The sequence below is a fragment of the Ceratotherium simum genome, chromosome 38 (genome assembly GCF_057802395.1).
Source record: "Ceratotherium simum simum isolate JZ-2026a chromosome 38, ASM5780239v1, whole genome shotgun sequence".
Classification (NCBI taxonomy): domain Eukaryota; kingdom Metazoa; phylum Chordata; class Mammalia; order Perissodactyla; family Rhinocerotidae; genus Ceratotherium; species Ceratotherium simum.
The window spans coordinates 20,264,195-20,278,734 of NC_141937.1; the positions used below are offsets into that span (position 1 = coordinate 20,264,195).

The 14,540-nt window shown below is 35.3% G+C and overlaps 1 protein-coding gene across 4 annotated transcripts in view; it reads left to right on the forward strand.

Moving 5' to 3' along the window:
* The window catches only part of ADGRG6 (adhesion G protein-coupled receptor G6), a 132,061-nt gene that overhangs the window by 68,310 nt on the left and 49,211 nt on the right, over nt 1-14,540 (forward strand). For 3 of the 4 annotated variants that reach the window (XM_087425167.1, XM_014796516.2, XM_087425165.1), the window contains exons 5-7: nt 6,574-6,642; nt 8,512-8,595; nt 14,105-14,190. In XM_087425167.1, the coding sequence (XP_087281293.1) occupies nt 6,574-6,642; nt 8,512-8,595; nt 14,105-14,190 (239 nt within the window). The remainder of the gene's footprint in view (nt 1-6,573; nt 6,643-8,511; nt 8,596-14,104; nt 14,191-14,540) is intronic. The other variant, XM_087425166.1, reaches the window with a different exon arrangement.

Sequence of the window (14,540 nt, forward strand, 5' to 3'; positions counted from 1 at the left end):
AGAGATTAAGTAACTTCTTCAGTGCCACTTAATTAATAAGTGACCAAGCCAGGAATTGAACCAAGGAAGTTTGGCTTTAGAGCTGTGCTCTCTTAACTGGTATAAATTAGACTGTCCTTCAGAATAAGCAGGACTAGAAGATGAGACTTAATACTAGAGTAGGTGAGCTCACTAACCCAGATGAGGAGTCTGAAAGTCCACTTCTGGCCAGAGTGCATTCTGTGGGAAAACACTAGCTTCCCAGAGTGTTAACGTGATATTTATTTTAAACAAAATTAATAAAGTTTCTTTCCTGTGATGCTTCTTGGATACATTAATATAATAAAATGTGAGGGATATAGTATATAAGAATTTCTAAACTTTTCTAAGAAATCCTGTAGACCAGGAGTTGGCAAACTAGGAGAGCCTGTGGCAGGCCACCTGTTTTTGTAAATAAAGTTTTGTTGGAACACAGCCATGCCCATGAGTTTTTCTATTGCCTTTAACACTGTCTGAAAAACTCCTTTCCTGAGCCTTAAGATTACCGGAATGCATCAGATACATACTCATGTAGCTTAGTCATCTATAAGTTTTCAAATGATTGTTTTCAAAGAAGGAGCAGAAGCCTACAGCGTCAGTGTGTTTGAATTCCTTTAATTTTTAGAGAGGTTGTCTTGACATTCCGTGATGACGCTGAACACCCCCATTCCGTGGGCTCAGATATCCTGGACTGTGTTTCGGGAGCATTAACGGGAGAGAGAGAGGGAGTATCCTTCTGCTTAATCATCAGCCTCGGAAGTTGAAGAGCCCAAGTCACTTATTAACTGACAGGAAATACCTGTTAACAGAGATTATATCTAAGGTTGTCAGCTAAGCAAAACTTAATAAATGAAAAAAATTATGCTCTATTAACATTTTAACCTTTCCTTTTTTCCAGAACATTGTGGCTTGCTGTTTATGGTAAAAGTAATTTCTAAAAACTGATGATCAGTACAGTAACCAATGGGAAAATAGAATTTCATGCCTAACATTCCATTAGCCTGACAATGTCTTTTAAAGATGAGCTTTTATTCCAGAATCAACTTGTGGTAGAAAAGGAATAGATTTTCCAAAGGTCTATTGCTAAGTAAATTTTCATATGAAAATAAGTCGGTTCAGCACAGAACTGACTACATTTAACCTTAAAATGTTCTGTCGTTTGTTTCAAATATTAAATATCCTCACCTTAATAAAATCAATAGATGTTTCAATCAATTTCAGAATTGGACTTTTTTTATTTTCCTAAACTATTCTAAGCATACTTCAGGAATATATCTTAATTAAGACATTTTCAGCAGGTTTTTTATTAAGACATCATTAACCTTGTCAGCCCTTTTCAGAAAGAAATGCTTTATTTAGCAGCAGTTCTCTCTCTCTCTTTTTTTTTTTTGTGAGGAAGATCAGCCCTGAGCTAACATCCATGCTAATCCTCCTCTTTTTGCTGAGGAAGACCCGCTCTGAGCTAACATCTATTGCCAATCCTCCTCCTTTTTTTTTCCCCCAAAGCCACAGTAGATAGTTGCATGTCATAGTTGCACATCCTTCTAGTTGCTGTATGTGGGACGCGGCCTCAGCATGGCCGGAGAAGCGGTGCGTCGGTGCGCGCCCGGGATCCGAACCCGGGCCAGCAGTAGCGGAGCATGCGCACTTAACTGCCAAGCCACGGGGCCGGCCCAGTTCTTTTTATTTTATAGCATCATTCTTTTTCTTAGGACAATTCTGTTGAACATATTCAGTTTTATGACCTCCATGGATAGACACTTCTCCCAGCGGGCTCTTTAATTACAGGAGCAAGTATTTGCCTGTGTTATGATTCAAGTTTAGATACTGGCTAATGTCCGTCAGTTTTCACAAAGAACAGACAGTACCTTCTCTACAGTTCTATTTATTTTACTGCTGACTGCTCTTTCCTGAGGAGTGGTACAGTATAACTCAATGAATAGCCTCAGTTTAAACAAATTACATTTATTTAACAAGCGTTTATTAAGCACTTCCATTTATTAGCCACTGTGGATGTAGAGATAAGACACAGTTCATAAGTACCTAACTTTATTGTTATTCTTTTCTAGAAATGTTTGGATTTGTACCGACTTTTGTTTTCATTTCCAAAATTTTGCACTTAATTACCAAGGTTCCATCAACTTTTGGATACCTACCCTTTCATTTTCAGCTATGGCCTGCACAGCCTAAAACTGTGATTCAGTACTGGCTTCTTCCTTTCATCCCTGATTATTGTGTATAGCATTTTTAAATTACTATATTATTTTTTAAATAAAGGTAAAATCACTTTATCTTTACAAAGGACTTTATTCTTTGAAGATGCCCAAAATTTATGCTTCATGAGCATAAACGGCTTCCAGAAACAATTTTATTTTAAATGATTTATTTATGAAAAAATGGTAAAATTCAATTTAATAACAGCTGCAAAGAGGGAATTGAAAGGAATTATTTTTTTCCCATTATTGCAACTCACCCTGAAGGTTTAATTTTGTCAGCTGTTATTTCGAGTATCAGTAGGGTGTGAGTTGAGTTGGCTGCATATCTATCTTTTTTACAACAACTTGTGTAAATAAGTAGTGACTCCTTTCAGTAGCATGATTTGGGAAGAACAAGAGATACAGAAGAAAGATTAACGGCTTTACAGCTTCTCGTCAACTGCCCATTTTCAGTGATTACTTTTTTTTCAAGGAAATTTGGCTCTAAATTTTATGGTTAAGTAAATACCTTTAAACACCTTTGTGGTATCCACAAAAATCAGGGAACACACATAGGTCACATTCTGAAAACAATTCCTTGATGATAAATATATCATTATCCAGGAGAGAATTGTCTCTTCTTCCTTAACTATCTCCTGGTTTGTAAATCTGTTGCCCTAGGAAAATGGATGACAAGAGTAACCGTTTTTATGCAAATATGCTGAAAATAGAACTGGGTGGAAATAAAAAAATTGTGTACACTTTCTATATTTCATGTATTTGTTTATATAATTTGATGTATTTGTAATGTAAAGATTTCACTCATCAATATAATTTCCTTCTAATTAAACTCTTCACTTGTGTTTATGCCATTTTTCACTAAAGCTATCTTCAAATTTAATTTCTATTGCTGTATTGAATCATCATAAAGTAGTGTTTCTTGAGTATTTATAAAGCAATGCCAATTTGCCAAACTAGGTGCCCAAGAATGAACAACTGATGATTTAAATATTGAGAAGTCAATGTTACAATTTCCCGTGACAAGGATATCACATATTGAAATTTATACTTGTTACCATGCAATGACACTGATGAAATTTCAAGAAAATTGTTAAATATCTCACTCTAAATCATAACTGTTCTGATTTTCTTGCCTTATTTCCACCTCTAAGCTCTTCAGTATACTGCAGTGGAAATGTAGTTAGCCTGAAAACTTCTTTCCCACAACATTGTCCCCTTATCTCCCTTTGTCTTCCAGAGATACTGTATCAATGCCAGAAGTGGCTTAGGGAGCCTGGGACTGCCAGCACTGTGTGTAATTTGAGAAGCACAGGAACTCCATCTCAGGGTCTCCTCTCTTGCATATCACAGTGCCTGAGATTTCCTCGGTCATTTTGAGTTTTAAAGACATTTGAGTTTTCACAAGTTCCTTACTAAAGTATAAGTACCTAAAGGAGCAGTGAAGTCCTGCAAGTTAAGACATAAGTTAAAAGTGATGGGAAAAAATAATGGGAAGAAAACATTCAAGATAAAATTCTACCTCAGTCTGGTCTGAGGCTGGCCTCAACGTCCGCCTCCTCAAATGCTCTTTTTCCATGGTATGCTTGTCTATATTTTCAATCTTTAAAACTCCCCCTCCCTCTCTCAACTTCCTTTCATAGCCAAGTTTCCTCTTTTTGCGTTTCACTCCTCAATCAAATGTTGGCAGACTGGAGTTCATCATTCCCACACTACTGAAATGACTTTCTGTAGAGCTGCTACCCAAGTTCCAGGGCAGAGTGAAAAGGTCTTCTGAGTTGTTATCATCTTTGACTTTACTGGTATACTCGGTGTTACCACACCCTCCACGAAACTCTCTTCACTTGAATTCTGTAAAACCACCTTGTAAAAGAGCTATAAGTTGGTAGCTCTTTTTAAAAAAATATATCCGATACTTAAATATAGGGATATCTGTACGGTTCCATCCTGTCTGCTTCTCAGATCTACACTCTAGCTTTAGTGATCTCAGACACATCTATAGATCTGTTGAGATTCCTTGCTAGACATCTTACAAAATCCTGTATAACTACCTAAGTATCTCAATGTCTCCCAACACCTCAGTTCCCATTACTGGGCTTACTATTTAGCCCACCCACCTAAGTTTGCCCTTCTAGTATCTCCCTTCTCCTTTTATGAGATCATTGTGTACCAATTTCTCAAATTGGAAACCAGAAAAACATCCTCCCTTCTTCCCTTTTTTTCCCTGTTCTCCAATTAATCACTAAATCCTGCCATTCTATCTTCAAATGTCTTGTGTCCATCTCTTTCTGTCCATCCTCATTGTACTCATGATATCAAGCCTGAATTATTAGTATTCATGCCTCTTGTATTTCCCCTCTTTTAGATGGTTATGGAGGCTCAGAAGTGATTGCTTCAAATTTAAATCTAATTTTCTCACCAAGTTCCCTTTCGTTTTTTCCCATTTCCTTTAAGAAAGAGTTCAAAATGTTAGCAGTTATTAATAATGCATTCGATAATTTGGTCAGTAAAGCTTGAGGACCCCTCTACTATGTGTGTGGGGTACACCATTGGAAGACAGACACAGAGTCCAGCACTCATGGTGCCTACATTCCACAAGGCCCTTCGAGAGCTCTCCATTACCTGTATATCTGATCATTCCTACCAATTTTCTACAATTACCCTACTCCAGTAATGCTGTGTCACCTGGGTTCCCAGACATTTTCACTACCTTCTTCATATATGTTTCAGTAATTCTGTGTGCTAGTAATATCGAACTGTAGTCTTTTATCCCCTGATCAGTATAGTGACCCCTCGTATTCCTCACAGTTCTTCTTTGTAATGGATTTCCTGTTCACCATTCCCACCAAGCTGCTCGTCACATCCTCCTTTGGTCCACTAAGCACTTCACGTATAGCTTTCAGAGAACTGTGAAGCCATCCCCATTCTTGCCTCTCAGAGCAGCGACGTTGTCTTAAAGCATTATTCTCACCTCTGTGCCTCACACACTATAAACAGTAAGTAAGTGTTTATTGAATGAGCACATAAAGGTCTGTGATGAGACCTTCTTGCTAGTTAACATCATAGACCTGCTGAAGGGTTGGGTCTTTCTGAGGTAACGTGATTACTTTTTTGGGCAAGGTGTCTGAGGCAGTCAGGAATGAAGAACCCATGACTCCTAAGATGCTCTTAAACTGTTGGGATGCTTTCTGCTTATGCATACTGTTTACTTACTTAGACATCTTTTGTTAGATCATGTGTCTGCTCTACCTCCATTTCTGTTCCCACAGGAAAGTTTGGAAAATATTTAAACATGAGAATGGAATTACTATTTTAGAAATGTCCTTTTAAAATTGTGTATGTATTATGTGTGTATGTATGTGTGTATATATGTGTGTGTGTATATATTTGTATTTATTCTTCTGTCTTTATTCATAGTGCAGTATGTCATGTGATAAGTTTAGCCTATCTTCCCCAGCCTCAACCTATTGGTAAAAACTGTTAATTGCAAGAGGAATATTTAGTGCAACAGAGAAAATCTACTACTCCTACTAGAAGATCAGCTCAAAATTTGTTTTCTGCTGAGGATGAGTCAGTAAAAGCATGAAATAAAAAGAGACCAACTCAAAGTCATGGAAATATATTTTTGGAATTGCAAATAGCATATGTTAGTGCCTATGAACTGAAAATATGCATTTTTTGAGAATTAATATTATCCAAGTTCACTTTGAAACTTATCTTTTTTTTTAATTTTTTTTTATTTATTTATTTTTGTGTGGAGATCAGCCCTGTGCTAACATCCGCCAATCTTCCTCTTTTTTTGCTGAGGAAGACTGGCCCTGGGCTAACGTCTGTGCCCATCTTCCTCCACTTTATATGGGACGTCGCCACAGCATGTCCTGACAAGCGGTGCGTCGGTGCGCGCCCGGGATCCGAACCTGTGAACCCCGAGCCACTGCAGTGGAGCCGCGCGCGCCACCAGGCCGGCCCCTTGAAACTTATCTTTGATGTTTATATTATTTCACTTGTATGAATTTCCACCAGAGCCTTATAATTTATTATGCAAAAAGGCCGTGAACTTTTTACATTAAGTTTAAGGGGCAACAGCACTTATTTTCCTTTCATATGTGGATGAAGCCAATAAATTGAGTTAAAGATTTTGAGGGAAATTTCAATAACTTGATTTTACATTTATGGAAATTAAGACACAAAGACCTTAAGAGACCTTCTTGATGTTGGGGTATTACTGGTGGACTCGTCTCGGGCTGCTGCTGTAACACCAACCATATGATTCATGATTTTTTTCTGGATAATATCATTAAGTCATAAGTCAAATTTGAATACTTTCTCTGTGTTGATCCAGGTTCCTACCTGATCCCACTCCCAGCAGCAGAACTAGCCAGCTGTGCAGATTTGGGGACCCTCTGTCAAGGTAGGGAGCCAACGTCCTCTGCAGTCCCTCTGTTTTCTACTTGCTATTTTGGATAATGTAGTTGTCATTGTTTTTATTTTTATTTTAATTTCACTCAAGAAGGCAGAAACCAGCAAAACAGAAGAATTTCTGGATGTGTTTTAGTTGTGTGGGTGCACAGTGCATACAGTGTGGAGAAAGAATGCATTCACATACTGGATGACCACATTTCCATAAAGCACTGAGTTTTTTAAATGTGAATGATTATATGCTATTAAACAAGGGTTGATTTTATTTTTTCCCTCTATTACTTCTCAAGAATATTGCAAAGGTCCAGTATAAATATAGTCATAGAATATTTTGAAAAAGTATTTATGTATAAAAAACAAGGGAAGAAATTAGGTTGAATATTAAATTTAAGACAAGACCATGAGGCAATTTATGATATGTGATATAACTTAAATATTAAGATAAAAATAGTTATACTAAACTAATATTAATATAATTTTATTAATTATTATAGTGCATAATGACTATGCTATGGTCAGTAGTCTAATTATATATTATGTACTAAATAGTTGCATGCTAAATAACATATATTTAAAGTAACATAAGTTTTAATAATATAAATATTTGGCTTTAATTTTATCATTGCTTTTCCTAATTACCCATGATCCATTTTCATCCATTTATTCTATTAAATACTTCTATATGAAGTAGCATATTCTATGTACCACATTAAGAATCATGACCATGCCTTTTGTAAAAGCTGGATCTCTTTAGGAGGATCATAGAATGAAAGTGACAGGGTTAGAAGTGAGATGCAACAAATGGAAACCTAAGCTCTCTTCTGTGGTGCCAGTGTGGGAGTAGAGTAGGCAAGGAGAAGGGGTGTATTTCATTATTATCTTTGTTTCCTTTCTGAGACATTATTTTTTGATGTTATTATGATGAATACCCTATAAAAGTAAAGTCATTAAGTAGTTTCTTTCCAGGAACTCAGTGTAGTTTTAAAATAGTTATATGAAATAGAAAAAACTTTAACTTTGCTTAGTTCAAGATCTGAAGTTTTTTTGAAAATTTTTATTTTACTTTTTTTAATTTTAATCTGAGAATGTACTCTTAAGATAAACTAAAGGAAAATTATGTGTAGAGTTATTTTACTGCTTATATCGCTACTCCAGAATTTCTTAGAAAGATATTATCAAAGCATTACATAAGGGTTTAATCTTGGAGAGTTTAGAAGTATCAGAAGCATAGCAATGACATAATGCCTTGAAAATGTCTCCCCTGTAAGGCTTGCCCTTATGAAATCGGTTTTATCCATCATTGTTTAGTAAAGTTCTTGGGATCTATATATGATTGATTTAGTCTATACATTTTATTCTCTTTTGTTTTTCTTTACATTTATCTTCTCAAGGAGGAATTCCTTTTCCTCTGAGATTTTATTTCTCTAGTCTCAAATTATCAGGAAGACTGACTTCGATTAGATAATTTTCAAGCTGATAAGTGCTGTACAGGCTGACTTCTCGAAGCTTTTCTTTTTACAAACTTAGGAAACTGAGTTGTAGAAAGGTTTAGTAATTCGCTGTGTGGTCATCAGCCTGTTCATGGCAGAGCTAGGTCTAGAATCTCCATATTCTTTCTCCAGATCCTATTGCCAGCTCCAGACTCTTGTGCAATATGGCACCAATGGGAAGTGATTCTTAATGTGCCATAGAAAGCATTGCTTCATTTTGTGCATTATAAACTTGGAGTCTTATATTTAGTGGCAAGAAACGGTTTCCATTTCTCCTCTATGTATTTTCATGCATTAATTATAGATTGCTCATCCATATTAACTGTCATGTGCTCCTCGCAAAATTATATCTTTCTCATCTTTATTACCAGCTACTGTAAACTCTCCTAGTACTACACCACCCACTGTCACCACTAACATGCCTGTTACTAATAGAATCGATAAACAAAGCAATGGTAAGAAATCATTACCTTTTATATTTGTAGTATGTCTGATGTGATAAAAAATTGTATTTTAATGGTGGAATACCTCATGTTCCAACAAAATTTCTGTTATTGGAATTGTTTGGTACATTTGTACATTTGCAAGATGAGTAAAATAAATAAATATCTCTTGACTCCCTTGAGTTCCTCATTCGAATGACCAGTGGAATGAGTACATTTCCAGTACCGCTTTTCTGCACTTTTAGCTGAAATTTCTTTCAAAGGAAGCTTTAAGAGAAAGACATTTAATTAAAAGGGATTAATTTGCATTATACTAGAGATCTGAGAAAAAAACTATTCATGGTATTTTGTCAGATTATTTTCTTCACGAAACTAGTGTTTAAAGGATTTTGTAATTTCAAAAAACTAAATAATTTTAGAATTTAATTTCTTTCTAATTCCAACTTTATGTTCAGTTGCGACATTTAAATCAATTTATATGGTAATACTTTGCTCTCTGTTTTTATTTGTTGAAGAATAATGGTTAGAATGTGATTGTGTATCAGCTAAATCATAAATCAATTTTTAATGGACAAAACTTCAAGTAACTGCTAATACTTCTTGCCTTTTTGCTCCATATATACTTTTCTGTTCATAGTATTTGTAATTTGCAGATATAGCAGTTATATAAGACAAGAAATGAACAGGAGAAATGCCAGGTGAATTGAGTTATTATTTAATCTGCTATCTGTATGGACCACATACCTTAGTCTTTTGATCATTCAGACTAAGTGATTTCAGTTTCTTCTGAAAAAGAGAAATTCCAATCAGGTGACCACACCATTGCCTCAAATACAGTAATATTACCCAATATGAGGTATTAGAAACAAAGGAATTTTCTCAACCCCAGTCATTTAACTTGTGAGGCCAAGACGTCTGTAATATATCACCAGGGACCAAAACCCAGAGAAAAGAAACCCACACAGTTCATTTTTTCTTTTGGCTTTGAGGGTTACATCAACTTCCTCTGTAAGGACATTTAAATTGGAAGTATGGAATATTTTACATGAAATGTAGGTATAAATTTCATTAGAGTTATAAAGACATCAATTCAGGGAAGTGTTTATGGTTATTCTGCTAGTTACACCAAGGAGATTTATGATGGAGCAAAAATTCCAGCAACCCCCAAGAAAGCAACAGCAGCTGAAGTTTCCAGTGCATATTTCACATGGACTGCAGCCAGTAGATGGGAATATTATAATTCTAACTAAGTATTTCGCTCTTTGTATGTTCATACAAAGAGCCTCTGTGGTCTTCTCCCTCCAGGACTGGCACATCCTCTACAGCCCAAGAACGTTTATATCATGCTTCAGAGTCCTTGCCTTGGTGGAGTGGAACTGTATTCACTCAATCATGTCGTTTCTGACATTCTTGAAGAAAGCCTTGTTTAGCCCCTCTCTCTCTGCGTCATAACCTTCATTGGAGTTTCAACAAAGCAAGCAAATGTTAGAACCAGTTAACATGGTTTGACTTGACCACATTAAAGAAAAAAAAAAATCTAATTCAGATGATTCTTTTTAAAAATGTAATCCTAGCATTTAAAAATATTCAAAAGTCGTCATGCAGTAGAAATATTCTCAAAATTGTGTATTCAGATTTGTGTACCATCTGAACAATTTTTACCACATCCTTAAGCCACCTATTCTATTTATTTAATAGTTTTTTCTTAAAGTGACACTTTTTTACTTACATGTTTGTATTTTATAGGAGAAAATTGATATCGCTCTTGTAAAATGAAACCAGTACTATTTGTTTTAAAATAGAAGTGAAAAGTGAAAATAAATATAATGAAAACAATGTTATTGAATTCTCCCTATATCCTATTGCTTTCTCACGTCCCAGCACCCAAAGCCTTCATTATCTTTTTAAAAAGGGAGAGTAACAAAGTGTTAGAGACAGGCTATAGTCTAATTAAGATTTTTTTCTATGGTGTGGTCAAACTTAAAATAATGGGAGAGAGAATTCCTTGTTTACCTTGTGAATGAATGGGATTTAATGTCATATCCTGAATATTTAAGATCATTCACATACTGTCAACAATTTCAGATACACTTTGCTTCTTCCTTGGGAAACTGATATAGTAAACATTCTCAGCCTTCTGATCTGATATATTAGAGAATTCCATTTTGTTCACTGTAAGAAAGATAGGCACAACGGTCAAATCTGTTATCTACCTTATCCCGTCCTTTAAACTCTGGGCTGGCAAAGAGTTGTATTGAATTCATCAGTCATGATATGCTGGTGTGGTGAGAGAAGAGGGATTAAGATTGACAATCAGACATATTTCATCAATATATCAATAAAGTTTGTTTTCATGGCTTTTGTAAAATGTTCCTACTTCTGTGGGTAAAGTGATTTTTGTTATTTTCAATAGGACTTTTGTCTGATACCTCAGATTAGATGCTAAGAAAATCTTATCTTTTAAGCTACTTTTCACAAACAGATATTTCAGGATATAATGAGTGATCTAGGTATTCCCACAGCTAACCTTTGTGCCTCTTCCATTACATTCCCAAGAAAAGCTCTTGGACTCATTATTATTTCCATTCCAAATCATATCTTCCATGCTTGAAATATCACTCTAGTGCTACTGAATATTAAACTTTTGTGAGGTCAGCACAGGCAACCCAAGGAGGAAACCAACTGTTAGTCCTTAGTATTGTTCTGAAAACCTAGCTTACAAGGACAAATTGTTAACAACTGCTTCTAGTTGCTCACATACATTTAGCTACTCAAATAAAAAATTCACTCTCAGGATATTTGTATGGATCTAACAATCAATCTATTCTTATATGCCAGGTATCTTAAAGAAATTGTGTGTGTAAGATGAGCAGGACTTCGGTCATATTATAAATGCCACTGTCATATTATAATTGCCTCATCACCAGTTCAAAGAAATAATCTTGAATCTAAAATAACATTTGGTTTATATTTTAACATCTATCCTTTCAAGTATATCTTTCAAAATCTACCTTTTCAAAGCTATATTTAAACCCTTGAATATAGAGTAGATAAAGTAGTGTCATTTCTTGCAAGAAACTCTGAAAAGAGTGTTAAGAAGATGAAAAAGGAAAGATTAATTGGAGAAAAACCTACAGATATTGTTTTGATACTACGTCTGTAATGGCAAGCAATAATTTCTGCTTTGAAGTTCTGCATGGCTAAAAGAATTATCTCATTGGAAAAAGGATGTATTTTTAAATACTTTTTTTTTCCAAGTAATGTCTATCCTGCATTCTTTTGGCCTGGATGCCATTATTAGGACAATAATGCATCTTTTGAAGTTTCTGGAACGTATGAAGATTTGTGCATAGCTTTTCTGTTGAGACAGTATGAGAGTTGTTACCTCTAAAGGAGAGAGGACTTGACTGCTAGGTTGACATGGAAGAGCCTGCATCAGCGTGTCTTCCTCGTGCATGTTCTGCAGTGGCAATGCTGAAGCCAAATATTTTGCTGCAATCCAAAACCCTTCTCACCAACCCTTCAGTGAATGTTTTATTTTGCTTCAACAGTTCACTCTTGGACATTTCTCATGATTACTTGTTGACTGCGTTATTCAAAAATTTTAAATAACTATAACAAGTAGATCCCGCTGAGTGTTTTTTGGCTAATATGCTAATACGTCATTCTACGGCTTCTGCAGAGGGACTACTTGACAGTGACCCATAGCACGAGAGAATCTGTAACACGAGATGCTCGGTTGTTTGATTTATTCACATATTTTATTTGCTATACGCAATATAAATCTAGAGAATACTATATTTATAAATTGATTTAGGCTCTCTGTTATTGGATGTCTTTCTCATTTATGAACAACAGTGAATGGAAGAAAGTGAGGCAGGAAATGTTTAAAATGTACGGAAAAATATTTTAAATGTATGGATGCTTCCATAAAATTTCAGAAATGTCACTGATTAAAAATACTAATTTTTAGTATTTTGCATTATTTTCCTGAGAAAGAAAGACTACTCGTATAACAAACGCATGCTTTAGGTCTCCATCTAGTGGTAGCTTCTCAGTTACTCCACTGGCATCAGTGAATATTCACAGAATATCCCTGGGATCCTGAAATAAATGCAAAACCTTGGACCCCTATAATTGGCATTTCCTCCCCATCATTCAGAATGTCCATGATTTGATATGATGAGATCTACAGTGTAAAAAGTTTTTTTTTCTGAATTATCATGTGTTTTAAATATATTCCTCTAAATATTTTTTATTCAGAATATTTTTTAAAGGAATGTAAAATTAAGATCATTAAAATGCCTAAAGGGTTTTAGAAGCTGAAATAACCCCGTTTGCATAAATTAAACTCACTGTCCTTGGGCTGGTACCAATTTCATGTATTTATATTATTATACCCAGAAGTGGTGATTTTTTTTAGCACGAGATTCTAACCCCTACACTGGAAAAACATTGCCTTAGTAGTGGGTCTGGAGTTGGCATATTTTGATAGATTTGGGAGTTCCCAGAGGCATACTTTGGTACTTTTTTCTACTGCCTCCCCAAAATCTTCATTAAATCTATTCCGCATCATTGTTTTAATTATAGGTTTCTACGTTTTCTATGCATATTTTACTTAAGACTTACCGAACTCTAAGCACGAAGAACGATGACTGACAATAATGGAGATTCAAAAAATTTTTTTTCCTTTTTGTAACCTACCATATTTTAAAAGGGTCTTTTTCTCTATTAACTACTTTTAGTAAGGTGCCCTATGACACACATCTAGAGAGATTTAACAAACCCTGGCTGGTGATGGTGAGTTTGATTTTCATTATATCGGTCAGACTGCTTTAAAGATTGCCCCCAAAAGAAAAAAGCAGAACCTTGTTCTGACATTAGGTTTTCTTTTTAAAGCAAGTTAGTACAATTAAAATTCTATCGGCAAATATTCTTTCTTTTTTCCCTCTACTTTGGTACAAATGACTACATTTATGGAATTTTGATGAAAAATCTGGTGAAATCCAACCCAATAACTTAGTGAAAGTAAATGCTTTATTGGGGAGGGAGAGAGGAAAGGGAGAACGGGGCCGAGGGCAGTACATCTGTGTCTGCCTGTTCATTTTCACGTTAACTCCTTCCCATCATCTCACTCAAGTTTTCACATCCCAAACTCTTTATCATTCTTTATACTGTACAAAAAAGGATAATTCTTGTTACAGGAAATCAAATTGTACATGAAAAAATCACTACTTTATGGACAGTAGATATCAGAAATATATAGAATTACAAAATACAAAGAAACGTGCAGCTAATAATTTAAGAGCAATGAGTTATCTATAAGAGTAAACTAGTTGATAACTGTCTAAGAAGTTGCAAAGGTCAATGAGCTTCAAGTCAAAATAGTGCAGAAATTTTCTGTATCAGCATAGAAGGTGTTTCTTTTAAAGTGTATGAAAGTATGTGATTGTAAATTTAAATTGATAATTATATGACTGTAAAATGTAATTAATGGACTAATCCTATTTCCAATGGACAGATGGAATCGTCTATAGAATTTCCATAGTGATTCAAAATGTACTTCATCACCCGGAGGTAAAAGTACAGAGCAAGGTGGCAGAATGGGTAAGTGGACTTGTAAGATTTCTTTTTTATTTTAAACCTTTAACTTCTGGAAATCTGGAAAAGACTCTAGTGTCTCGGTAACTGAATTGACACATCATACTGAAACATAGATGCTGTTCATTATGAACATGTAAATAGATACAGTCATGCTCCACATAAGGCCATTTCAGCCAACGATGGACCACATGTATGACGGCGGTCCCATAAGATTAGTACCATATAGCCTTCGTGTGTGATAGGCTCTACCATCTAGGTTTGTGTAAGTACACCCTGTGCTGTTCACACGATGACGAAATTGCCTAACAACACATTTCTCAGAATGTATCCCCATCGTTAGCAACGCATGACTG